General features: G+C 39.2%; 1 protein-coding gene across 1 annotated transcript; it reads right to left on the reverse strand.

Moving 5' to 3' along the window:
• Positions 1–12,561, reverse strand: LOC132086177 (general transcription factor IIH subunit 2-like). Its single transcript, XM_059491649.1, has 16 exons — positions 12,528–12,561; positions 12,223–12,378; positions 12,053–12,130; positions 10,377–10,413; positions 9,677–9,763; positions 8,784–8,834; positions 8,330–8,384; positions 7,467–7,572; positions 6,422–6,512; positions 6,169–6,256; positions 5,504–5,611; positions 4,219–4,282; positions 3,258–3,361; positions 930–1,032; positions 595–634; positions 1–181 (listed from the first exon to the last, which is right to left on the reverse strand). Exons 2-16 carry the CDS (start codon positions 12,276–12,278, stop codon positions 62–64), a joined length of 1,188 nt encoding a protein of 395 aa, XP_059347632.1. The 5' UTR covers positions 12,279–12,378; positions 12,528–12,561; the 3' UTR covers positions 1–61.
• Positions 12,562–13,526: the final 965 nt, after the last annotated feature.

A 13,526-nucleotide genomic window follows, 5' to 3' on the forward strand; every position in this document is an offset into this window, starting at 1 on the left:
TAAACTAATTAGATTCATGCAAGAATGACAAAGATGCAGCAATTTTTAAGAAGATATGAGATCATACAGATACAGGAGCAGGGTGCTTGTGAATACAGCCAGGACAGCAGTGCAGCGAATCATGAACAAACAGATCGCATTCCACACAAAACGCGTTCTGACACACTTTGCATATGTACACCTGTGTGGGAAGGATAGAAAGACAAGTCAAATTAGCAGAACTTATCATCATCACACTACAGTAGGGCAACAGTTACATCATCATGATAATGTAAACAGACTGCACTGCTAGCATCACAGAAAATCAACTGAATTAAATCTTCTGGCAGCAAATGTATTCGCAGGCTTGAGCTCAGGTCACTGTAAATGCTTCCAAATGGGAAGCTTTTTTTTATGCAGCTCCCTAGGAAATTACTTCCCACACTTCTACAGACTTTGCAGTCTATAAATTGTGACTGTTTAACACCTAAGTCTAATTAACCATGACATTAACTTTCATAAGTATTCTTCTGGTGTTTAGAATATAATTCTAAAGGATCATCTCTATTTCTCACACCCCTCAATGCAAGTTACAATGCCTTTCAACATACTTACATTTTGATCTTTCATTTCTCCCTGGCAGCCTTGACAATACCTAAAAGCAAAATTTTATATTTTAACTGAAAAAAAAAGGAGTCAAGACTGTGTAAATCAATGTTTTAAAAAGATCTCATACATAGTAACAATTTCTGGCAATTACTTCACCTATTCAACTGAACTCACAGATCATAGAAACTACAAGTACTTCTCAATGCCAGAGATGCCCCACACCACCCAAACACCCATGATCTCCAGCAGCAAAGAAGCTGTTGCCAGCTATTCTTACTTTTGTGACAAAAAAGTTATGGAATCTACAAGCACACTCATTATCACAAGTAAGATTTGCATACCGTTCCCCTTTGTATTCTTCCAGTGGAACTTCCTGAAAGGCATCTAAAGGAAACAAGTGATGGTAAGACCGAGCCAGGTGAGGTGCAGACACTAATGTAAGACCTGCAAACACACACCAAAATTGTTACAAGGGAAGATGTACTGAAAAGCTTTTCTGTATAAAATAAGGTAAAAAGGAAAAATAATATTTTTAATTACTCAGCGGTTGACAGCTTCTAAGAACTTTTAAAAGTAAAATTACTTGTTCCATTACCTAAACTTGTAATCCAGTTTTAAATCCAAACACAAAGAACAAGCAAATCGATAAAATTTCTACTGAAAAGTATTACCGCGCCTGAGTGGGTTGCAGCTGGTGAGAGAGAGACGGTGAATCTTGTTTCTTGATCAGAAGGCTTGATTTATTAAGATATTATATAATACATTATTACTATACTAATAGAATAAAGAGAGAGGTTTGCAGAGCAGCTAGGCTAGCTAAGAATAGATAGCAAAGAATCTATAACAAAGTTGTGTTCAAGGACTCAGTCCCCTGGCTTGCACTGGTGATTGGCCCTTAATTATAAACATAGAACATGAACCAATCACCAATCAAAATAGGTGCCCCTGTTGCATTCCCCAGCAGCTGATAATAATTGTTTACCTTGTCTTCGGAGGCCTCTGGCCTCCAGAAGACACAGAAATCCGAAAGAAAGGATTTCTGTGAAGAAATGTCTGCGACAGAAAAGGTTTAACTCAGCCTTCAGAAATACATTTACAACACACAGTGGTGAAGTTAGGAAGCTCCTTTTGGCAATGATGGCTCTGCTGTATCACACCACCAGCTAAAATGATGCCCTGTTACAAACTCTACTACAGCTTGCTGTACTACTGCCAAAACCACGCCACAGTCCCATCTCAGCTAACACTGGTCTGCTGGTTTTAAAACAGTTAGTTTTTGTCACACTAACTATCATGTGGGTGTGTTTTGGTTCTATGCTGGAAATAAGGTTGATTAGGCAGGAGTGTTTCCTTTACTGCTGAGCAGTGTTTACACACAATCAAGAAGGCCCTTTCTGTTTCTCACTCCACCCGTGAGTAGGCTCGGGGGTGCACAAGGCATTGGGAGGGGATACACTCAGGATTGCAGTCAACGTGCACCAAGAGAACAAAGGGATATGCCACACCATGTGGCATCATGTTCAGCCTATAAAGCTGGGTGGAGAAGGTGGAAAGGGGAGAATGTTCAGGATGATGGCATTTACTTTCTCAAGTAACTGTTACCCATGACAGAGTCCTGCTTTCCTGGAGATTCTACTGATGGGAAGTGGTGAATGAATTACTTACTTTGCTTGTCTTGTGTGCATAGCTATTGCCGTAACTTTCCAATTGCCTTTAATGCCACCTGTGAGTTATCTCACTTTTACTCTTCTGATTCTCTCCCCATGTCACCAGTGCGTGGGATAGTGTGGGGCTGAGTTGACAGCTGGGGTTAGACCATGAGAACAGGTGGGGCATGGGCTGGCACAAATGTCTCACTCACTCACTCGTACTGTACATGTCCAAACTTGTTCTCCTGATCACTGCAGCTGTGGAGAATCCACTGCAGATACACAGGATTTCTCCAGTTACACTATCCCCTTGCTGGAATGAAACTCATGCTGGTGGGAAAAACTTGAAATTAAACTAGGATAAAGTGATCCAAGCCCATAATTATTTCATCCTGTTGCCAAATACAGGCATCCTGGCAATACCTACTGTGTTTCAGTCATATGCCTCTGGAAGCCAGGAGAACAGCACCCCCTCACAATATTAATATTATAAACCACACTAATCCTCCCTCCCACCCTCACTAGGAGCAATGGAGAGAGGCATCATTGCTTGCACAGTCCATTAACATTTGCAAGACCAAAGGGCCCCGTTTACAACTCTACAGCCTGTCTTGTGTCACTGTGCAGATTGCCCTTGGGTTCAACTTGGAAATCTTCCACCCACATACACATGGAGAGGAGAGTACTTCTGTCCTCCTGCTCCAAAGCACTCTATTTTCATGGCCTTGCACTAAGAACTCTGAAACATGAGTGTGTTAAGTTAAATGAGGATTCTTGAGAAGTTATCATTCTCATGTGCATCACGTCTCTTCCCTATTTTGCCTTAGGTATATTCCTTATACCAACGAATATGATACAGCTTTACTGTTACAGGTACAGTCCTGAGAGACATTTCTATGAAGCTGACATCCCAGGTCACAGAAATGCAGGACTCAAAATAAGTATAGCTGAATTTTTCTACCCCTTAACTCTCTTACCATGAACTCTTGATTCATCTGCTCACCTCTTCTTACTACTTACCACAGATTTTGCATTCCACAGGAAGCTCACAGTATTTGGCTCTGCACTGAGGACAAAAATATCCCCCCAGTGTAAGACCTGGGTCACTGTTATTTTCCAGTTGCCTACAGCAGAAAGAAACAATTCAGTACTTAAGAAATAATACCATGCTACTACATAAGTACAAATAATGTTTTCACATCAAATAATTTAAAAAGTTTCACTAGATTGCATGTAACAGTTTAATGTATAAGTGTCAGAAAACAATTGATATGGACAGATATCAGTGACCACATTTTCTCACAGGAACCAAAGACCAAACATTTCCATATAAAGGAGCCAATCTTTAAAAATAAAGATATGAACAATAACTGCATGCTTGTTTCTTTTTAGAGACAAAAACATTCTATTGCCTCTAAGATGCACATGGTAACTATTCTTTCAAATAGCACACTGCTGTTAGACGTTGTTTCATTCTGAAATTCAGACTCCCCTATCACCCTGGAAAACAATGACTCTTTTCATTGAGAAGTGCACTGGTACAGTCATCAAATGAGGCCTCTATTTAAACTTCCCTTTAAAGTCATGTTAAGAAATACATAAAAAATACTTTATTCAGATAATACTCTTCCATCCTCATAATTATCTTTTATAATGATAGTAGTAATTAAATCAAGAGCTGCAAGTAATTACTCAACACCTTGTAGCACCTGTGTGCCCCAATCACTGTGTAACGGAACTACGTACCATTTACTACCTTGAAAAAACTTAAATGCAAATTTTAAAACACATATTTAACAGAGGATACTTTTAATACTGGAGCTACTAATGGAAATAAATGTCTACTAAGAAGTCACAAGACATGGCTTAGTCTTTTTTCAGATTATTTTGCAATACTTTCACTGTTGAGCAGATTTTCTACATATGACTAATTAATATTGAATTCATACCAGTTCATTGAATTCTAATCAATGCTACTTACGCCATGATGAAGGAAGGCTTTGCATCTTGATCAGATAGAGAAGCAATAGTATGCTGAGGAAAACCTGAAGAGAAACACATCCCATAGTAAAAATTTTAAACATGCAATAATGTGTCCATTTCTTACTTCAACGAAGAAGTTCAAAGTTTATTCTAGATACTCAGGCCTTTCTCTTTCCCATTTGTTATTACAGGAGAACTGATACACTCTTGCTATATCAAATTCTTCCCAAAGGTCTCTACCTACACCCACACCTCTCTGACGTCCCCTCAGCTGAAAAAATGTCTTTGCCATAGACTTTGTGTTAACTGAAGTGCACTGGAACCCCATTTTAGAAGAACAGTTAAAAAGTAAAATATATGAAATGGTAGGAAAGCAGAGTGAGCAGCATACAAATGTTCACTTAAACAATAGTTTCTAATTAAGGAGGAAATATTTTTGTAAGCATTCATCCAGCCTATATTCACTTTCTAAGTGCAGTATATGATAGATGAGACTACAGGACTTTTTGGAGACTGATATCTTTCTTTTTCTTTCTTTCTTTCTTTCTTTCTTTCTTTCTTTCTTTCTTTCTTTCTTTCTTTCTTTCTTTCTTTCTTTCTTTCTTTCTTTCTTTCCTTGTATCATTTATTTTTTACAGATCATGAGAGGTGAGAAGTTGGTTTTTCCAACTGCTGCTCAGGCTTTACCTATGAGAAGTAAACCTTTTCATTATCTATACCTAGACATAAAAATACATGCATTCTTATCTATGAAAAGGATGGATGAAAGTGAGAACTCAATGCTCTACTTTAGCATTACAGTTCCTATACTGGTTTAACTCCAAGCTTAAATTTATTGAGAAACAGATCAAGAAAAGAAAAGGAGTAATCTACTTCTTGAAAGAACACTCAAGAAGTTGCTAATGTGTACTACCCACGGTTCCTAAATCAATTAATAGTTGTAATAGTTGCCTTCTGCAGGGAAAAAAGCAGAGGGAGAAATAATAGTTTTTCACCCTTCATTTCTAAGTATTACATTTATAACAATTACTGTGCCATCAATATCATTCCACTTCATTGTTTCCAAATTCTGTTCAGTAATTTGTCTTACTTAATAAGCTTTATTTAAAAGCTGACTACGATGCAGGAATAACATCAATCTAGCAAAATAAAAGTTAAAACAAAAAAAAATTACACAATGTCTTTACTACATGTCTTACTATTTGTATTGCCTTAACACAGAAGAGGCAATTAAAGAAAAAGAAAAAATCTCACGCTAGGAGTTTGACAAATCCATATCCTACCCATTCGAATAAGGGAGCACTCAGAAGTTGAACTGGCAGGTGGAGGACTGACATGGTGCATCAGCAGTTCCTTATAATGACTTTCATCCAAAATAATGTGGTATGTTCCTGTCACAGACAAAGAGATGCCTTACTATTAAGTTACGAGCCAAAAAAAAATACAAACATATACTCCAAATGACAGAAAACAACTTAGGTAGAAAACACAATTTATCCAAACCTCTTCCTAAAAAGCAGCCCTGTTAATGCTACCCTAAATGACAAGTTTTAAAACTAGTAATAACAGAATGTTAAGTTAGATATGAAGACACAGAGCTTTTTCTTCAACATTTAACTGTAGTAACCATACTGCAAGAGTTACCACTGTAGCAACGGATATTAACATGTTACACTAATGAAGTTTCACACCACATAGCTTTATATATGGGACAAAAGGTTTGCAAATATATGTATTTTTTCTCTCTAGAGCTGCAGCTACCAGCTGCTAGTAATTTCACTTACTACTGTATATTTTGTGTATTTGGGCAACTCTAATTTTCTGCCAGCAAAATGGGAAATATTTATCCTTAAAAATTACAAAATGCAGCAATAAATATATAACAAATTACTTGATTTTGATTTTAAACCTGTGTTAGTAATATAATTACTGAACTTCAGATACATACCACCAGTTTCTCGGGCAAGTACTGTACAAACTCGAACTTCAGCACTTAGGCCGATGACAGATACTCTGATCTTTACTGCTTTTAAACACTTAAAATAGAGAAAAAAAAAGCATACTCAATTCATGTGCAGAACAAGAAACAGTAAAAACGTTTAAGTCTTAAATGAAAATTAATTGGTGATAACACTGCAACTGCCTGTGTTTTGTCCAGCAGCTTGGATGTTCAATGCAGTAGTGAAACTTCAGTTCTGTACCTTAATTAGATCATAGATGTTGGCTGGATCACATGTTGTCAGACTGCTGAGGACTACTAAAACCTCTCTGCTTGTATGTCCTGGCATGTGCCTAAGGAAAGTACACAGTTAATTTACTTATGCACACTAAACTATTTGTATGATAACATCTCCAAGGACCTTAGTGTGCTGAAGTCAGAAGATTACACGATATGAAGTCCTCTACAAACTGTGGTAAGATCCTTGTCCGAGCACCAGATTTTCACCTTCTGAAAGCCAAACTTTCCAATATCTAAAATACAGTATTTAATTGGGTAGTTGTTACCTGATTATTTCCTGTAATGAATCCTTTGTACCTTAGCCAAACTCACATGTAAAATTAATCTCCAAACTAGCACACTGTAGTAAATCTTCCTGACTTCTTAAAAAGCTCTAATCAGTTTTTAAGTGTTAATCCATTACTTCTAATTACTTGTAGTTCTTAGTTGAAAACTCTCTTCCTGCTAGTATTTAAATGGCTTTTCATGACACTGATTATCCGCTTTGTTCAGTCAGTATCTTTAGCTGTAATTCTTTTTCAGTTTTCCACAAACTGGGATGCATCTCAATACCTCACATTGCAAAAAAGTGCTCTGAATCTATCCTACCTGAAAATTGATCTTTCTAAAGTATGCCAAAACTCTCACAAGTTTATTGTGACACAATACTGTTTCTTTTCCTGTTCTCTTACATTATTAACCCCTAACTATGATCTCTCTCATAGTGCAGCCCTTCAGTAATAAAGAACTGCAGTGTCTTTCATCACAATATCTACATACCATCATCAACTTGGTTTTCAAATTTCATTTCTGTAAGAAACACAACCCTAAATACAAGCATCTAGTGGTAGAAGATAAACTTCTGCACTACTGGAGTATTTAACTTAATGATTTGTATTGTAAGAGGAGTCGCCTTTTAAAGACTCAAGTCAGCATGATGCAAGATGCTACTTAGAAAAAATTCTGTCTCTGCCTCTCAAAAGCCACAATCACAAAGAAAACAAAAAAACCTCCTTGTATATACTAACTTTAAAGTCTGCATGGCCAAATTTAGGGAATTGTATAGAGAAGGCTCTCCACTGCAGTTCATATCCACTGCTTTCTTCAGAGCAGTTACATGCTTTTTTGAGTTTCCTGTAAGTGAAAAAATGAAATCAATTTAACTGATACAACAAGTTAAAGAACAAAAATGTTTAAAGTGCATATGTAATGAAGTGTACTTGTACAACAGGAACTGGTTTCAGAGGCAGGTCTGTATTTTTCCTTAGAAATTGGTATTTTGATCAGAATGCAGAAAAGAGTAAAAAAAGACTTTTACTCCATAGGCACTCAGATGCTAGAAAGTTTAGAAGCCAAAAAGAGTAAAATCACTGTTGGGTATCATTAAGCACTCAACATGAGCGTGACATCTCCCACAAACAGAAAGAGAGTTTTGTTTCCTCTGTTATCCTCAAAGCATGGTTCAAAGATTGGTTGATCCCCAATTTCCCCCATGAAACCTGCTGAAGCCATAGAGACTGGCCTAACAGCAGGCAGGAACCAAACAAACCTTGACTTCTTAACATCTGATCAGATCTCACAAAAACCACAGATGTTGTAACATACAAAATTAACAAACAGGGTAGAAAATTAACTATAGGGAAACCAGAACATATCAGACTTGCATTCTGGTTGAAACCTGATCACAAACAAGCACACAACGACGATTCTGGATCAAAGCAGATCAGAATGTAGATTATGGTTTCAAACAACTTGCAATAATTTATCTTTTAAATTAAAACTAATTATGATAACATAACTTCATTTTCAGCAGTGTATCAGGCACAGCTTAGAACACCAATGAAAAGGACAAAAACATCTGCAATTTAAGAAAAGAATACTACTTCCCTACCTGAGAGTTCTGTCATTTTTTCAGCTCTTTTACTCTTGGTTACAATTAAGCCAATCTGAAACAGGGAAAAAAAAGACCAAACTTTTCTTAGAAAGTTTTACAGTGAGTTTATTTAGAATTTTACTGTATTTTTTTTACATCTTTATAGACCAGAATTGTTTAATCATACAAGGCTATAATAAAAGTTTTACTTCAAGTGTAACAACAGCAGCACAACTTGATGCATTAATTTATAAACACTCCCATACTTTCATTACTTTTGCCAAAAAGTACAAAAAGAAATCTTCTAAAACTTAAATTGTAGAAACAGGCAGAAACAAGAATTTCACTAGACTGATGAATAAAGGATGGGAAGGTATACATAAATTGAAAACAGTTTACTTGGTAGTGTTATAACCAAAACTACCTTTTAAAATAGTTTTCTGCTATTTGTTTCTTGCACAGTCATACATACCTGACTAATAGGATTCTGGTCAAAGTACTCTTCAACAAAATATTCCAATAACTATAAAGAAAAGTTAAGGCAGTTAAAAACTAATTATACTTTTATTACACACATGCATTAAGTAGATGCAAAACATCTACTAAACTAAAAAAGCAAAACAAAGTAGTTGAGTAACACAAAAAGGGGGAATGAGCCTTTTCTTTCCATTCTTCTTTCACCCTATCCCTCCCCCTTCATCCCAAGTAATCAATTAAATGAGATTTCAGAAACTCCATCCCCCCGTATTTTATTCATGTCCTATGTTAAAGTTCTAGATTCCTGCTGTTTCAAGTGGAGGTTTTCAATACACCAAAAAGCACTACTCTGTACAAAACCATCAAAATGCAGGATTTCAGGCTCAAGTATTGTTGAAGACCATACAGAACACAATGTATACAGTTCAATATTATACATTCATATATATTCAATACCAATACCAGATACAGTGGAAATATGCCCACAATCTGAAACAGCAATCCAGTTCAACACTCATTTAGCATCCTTTCAAGTAAGAATTCATAAAAAAACCCAAGTGTAAGAAAAAAATACAAACCAATTCTAGATATGTAATGAGAACATGTCATCCCCTTAACCTGGGCAATAGTTTCCAAATGTGTCTTCCCATAATATGCCCGTGCAAAGTGTTTTTGCTGTACAGAAGCACATGTGCAAGGCAAAATAATGCCACACAGATTTTACTATTCAAAAAATAGGAAAGTGACAGGCAGAAATAAGGAGACAAATGTAGGGATGAGAGATGAGGCTATGCAGACACAGGAGACTGCAATTCTTTGAAATGCAAAATGTAACCAGTTTATAGAGAAACGGTGGCTCAATAAGAAAAAACTTGAGTGCAGGAATACCTTCAGAGTGCAAGTAAGTCTGTTTGGCTTTAAGTCTTGGTCCTCCATCGTTCTTGATCCATCAACAACCACGTAAAGGTGACACATCTGCATTTCCACCATATGTGAAAATCACTCACAGAACACGTATTGAAATGAATTAATTATTCCATTTACTTTAAAAAACCACTACTTCCTCCCTCTGACAGGGAAGATTCAGTAGATAAAGAGATACAATTAACAGCAACTGAAAAGTAATGCATTCTTCCATTTTTTTCTTAAAATAAAAAAAAAACCCTTCTCTTGAAAAATGCACACTGTTATTCTCCTCTCATGACAAGCTACAAAACATGCATAGTTTGAACATTCATGTCTTCACCTGAAGAGCTCAGTGTTGTACAAAGCAATGTGGTTATTTACAACCCAATTCCACCATGTCCATTTTTCACATGAAGAGAAATGGACAGTGTCAGCACATGTGATCTGACTTCTGCTGCCAAACACACCCTGTGTGTCAACCCTCCAACCCTGAAGAGCCATGCTTCACATACACACTGCCAACAAACAAAGAATGCTTTAAAAAACAAGAAATAACAGCGGAAAGCACAGGGTTTGGTACAAAGTATGCCAGGCCAGCAGAAGTGTATTTCAGATCTGGCATACCACCTCCAGCCAAATAGTTTTGGACTAAGGACAGAAGAGGTTTAAGGTATTAACATACCATTCCAAGCCAAACTTGTCCATGGTGTTCATAGAGTCTAACAAACACAGAAGGTTTTAAGTCAAATTCAAATGAGTGAATGGCTCCTAAAACAACAGTCCAAACAAATCCAATACTAGACTTCTAGCTAAAATGTAGAAGCAACAAACTGCAGACAGTTATTCATGCTGAAAAACCCCACAGATCAATCACAGATTTCACAACTCTCAGAAAATAAGTAAGAACTATTTCTTACTACCAGGTTTAATGAAGCTTTAAAATTTATCCAAACTTGACAAATCAAGTTCTAGCATAACTTGAAATAACATAAAACTTAGGATTTTCTTCTAGCCATTTTTCTGAAATTTGAAACAGAAATCTGTAGCTGTGATACCAGAAGTAGATTCTGCTGTGACAGGAGAAGGGGCAATGTTTTTAACTAAAAGAGGGTTGATTTAGATTGGAGATAAACATGTTTCTACCACGAGGGTAGTGAGGCACTGGAGCAGGTTGCCTTGAGAAGCTGCGGATACCCCATCCCTGGGAGAGCTCAAGGTCAGTTTGGATGGGGCTCTGACCAATCTGTCCAATGAAAGGAGTCCCAGCCCATGGCAGGTTGGAGTGAGATGATCTTTAAGGTCCCTTTCAACCTAAACTATCCTGCAATTCTCTGATTTGTATACTAAACAAAAAAAAAAACACTGATGGAAGATTCCTCTAAGTTGTGCAGATTGCAGCTGCAGTGCTCTGCAGCTTTTCATCAGATCAAGACCTGTAGCTTGTATACACATGGGATACACAGCCTGTATACATTCAGTGTTAAAAGATAAAAATTGATTTTTCATCATTTTTCCTGGCATGCACCTGCCCCTCTGAAGGAAAAGGGCCATAAAGACATCCTGCAGGCATGCCTTATGTGAAATAAACAAGGGCCAGGAGACTTCTTCTCCTTTTTTAATGCCTTTATTAAAAGTGATCAGCTCAGGATTGGGTAGCTCGGCAGGTCTGCAGCTTCCCATCGTCTCCCAGGGCGATTCAGAGGAGGAGGATATGCACAGCTCTGTCTGCAAGGGGCAGAGCTGGGGATCAGATCCTCTTGGGAGCCTTTAGGGCCTGCTGATCCCGTCAGATGGTGCCCCTCCCACTCCGTCAGCTTGGTCTCACGGCCGGGGTCAACTCTCATGGTCAGGGCGAGAGGGTCCGAAGGTGTTCCGCGTCTCTGCAGGCTCAGCACTCGGCTCCTCACGTCCAGACATCACTCCAGTCTCTCAACTCTTAGGTGGCTCGTTGTTTTGGGGGTTTCTCCATGAGTTTGGAGATGGGGGTCCCACAAAGCATTCTGGTCTTGGGAGTCACTTTGCATAACCCCCCCACCTTCTCAGGTGTCTTCCCTATTCTGAGAAAGGTAAAACTTAGCCTCGGGCAAGGTCCCCACCCAGGAGAAGGGCCATTACCTCGCCCCAGCCAGGGCTTTTACTAATACAAAAACAACCATTAACGACAACGACCCGTGATTACAATAACAAAGGCAGCAGCCCAGCAGTAGTGGTAACTTTTTCTCACAGAAAAAATATTAACCGAATTTTTGTTCATGACATTATGGTTAATTTATCCCACAGGAACCAGTTTTGGGATGATCAAGCCCTTCTAACTGACCAAATCAGTGCTGTTAGCAGGCTCGTAGCCACACCACGTACCTTTTCCTCTTCGCCTTGAAGAGAATGTCCTCGATGGTTGCCTTCAAAGACCCGTATTCGTCTTCCTTAAGAATTTCCCTAGGCAGAACAGACTGTTACAGTGGGCAGAGGGGAGGCTTTTCCTCCTCTTTCGCCAGAAAGGAGAGAGAGGTGAGGGGGGAAGAACACACCATGTTCTTTCGTAGCCTCCTTCCCAGCGCTTGGTCCGCTCGGGTTCGTCATCCATCTCCGCGGCAGCTGAGGGGAGACCAGGGGAGATGCGGGGCGCTGAGGGAATATCAGGGGAGCTCCGGGGAGATGAGAGAGTTCAGGGGAGACGAGGGGGACTGCGGGAAGAAGAGGGGGGTGAGAGGGGGTCTGAGAGGAGCCGAGGGACACTGAGGGGGGTGAGAAGGGCCGAAGGGGCTCAAGGGCAGCCGAGGAAGGCTGAGTAGCTCCGCGGGACACGGAGAGGAGCCAGACCCGCGCTCGCTACCAGGCCCCGCCGTCCCCGGCACGTTGGCGTCCGCCCTCTTCCGCCTCGGTGCGCCGCCAAACCGTCCCGGCCGCCGCCCGGGCCGCGGAGGGACCGTTCCGGGAAGGTTCCGTTGTGTTTTCCACAGCATCATCAAAATCCTCCGAATGCGGTCATGGAGAGGACGAGCGCCTAGTGAAGATGCCTGACGGAGACATGGCGCGGAGTCCCGTGAGGAGCGCCTCGCTCGTGTGCCCGGGCTCAGCCGCCAGGCTCACGGCATTGCCTGGGTGTCGGTGGCACTTCTGCAATTAACCGAAGACATTTCAGTAATTAATGGAAGAACGCAGGAGCCTGGAAAAAGCACTGGATTTTAAGACATGATTGTGCTCACACACCGGTTAATGAAGGCAGCCATCTATCACCCCACCAGCAAGAGCAAGAGGTTTCAGGTATTTTGATGTTAAGTAATCATGTTTTCTATCTACCTAAAATATTTCTGAGTATTCATGTCACACCACCAAGAGTTTCCATTTCATAAGCACCACAGTGAGGATTAGCTCAGAGCTAGCTGAGCTAATTGCTGATTGCTCTGCAGAGCAATTAAAACTTTACTGGATACGTGGAAGTATGCCAAGACCGGGCTTCAGCTCTCGAAAATTCAATAATTTCTAGTAAATGTTTTTTTAAAAATCAAATTTGAAGCACTAATATTATCCATAATGCATATGCATTAGTTTTAAAAATAGCAGTCTCTTCAATATCAATATGAGTGAAAGTTTAGCTTTCTCTCGGTGGCATATGCAATATTTTTGGCTGATTAGAAAATAGCTTCTTTGCGGTTTGTTCATTTGTGAGCATAGGGGAAGTGAAGGTGAATAGGCAAATAGACACTGCACTAAGATTCTTGTGGAAAACATTTTCCAAAGAGCGGAGAACCAACTGGTTCAACAGAACCAGTTCCTAGCTACCTCATGTTCTGCCATTTGAATCAGAATAGAGATGCTGAATAAAATGCTG

This window comes from Ammospiza nelsoni, chromosome W, assembly GCF_027579445.1.
Source record: "Ammospiza nelsoni isolate bAmmNel1 chromosome W, bAmmNel1.pri, whole genome shotgun sequence".
In the NCBI taxonomy this organism is placed as follows: Eukaryota; Metazoa; Chordata; class Aves; order Passeriformes; family Passerellidae; genus Ammospiza; species Ammospiza nelsoni.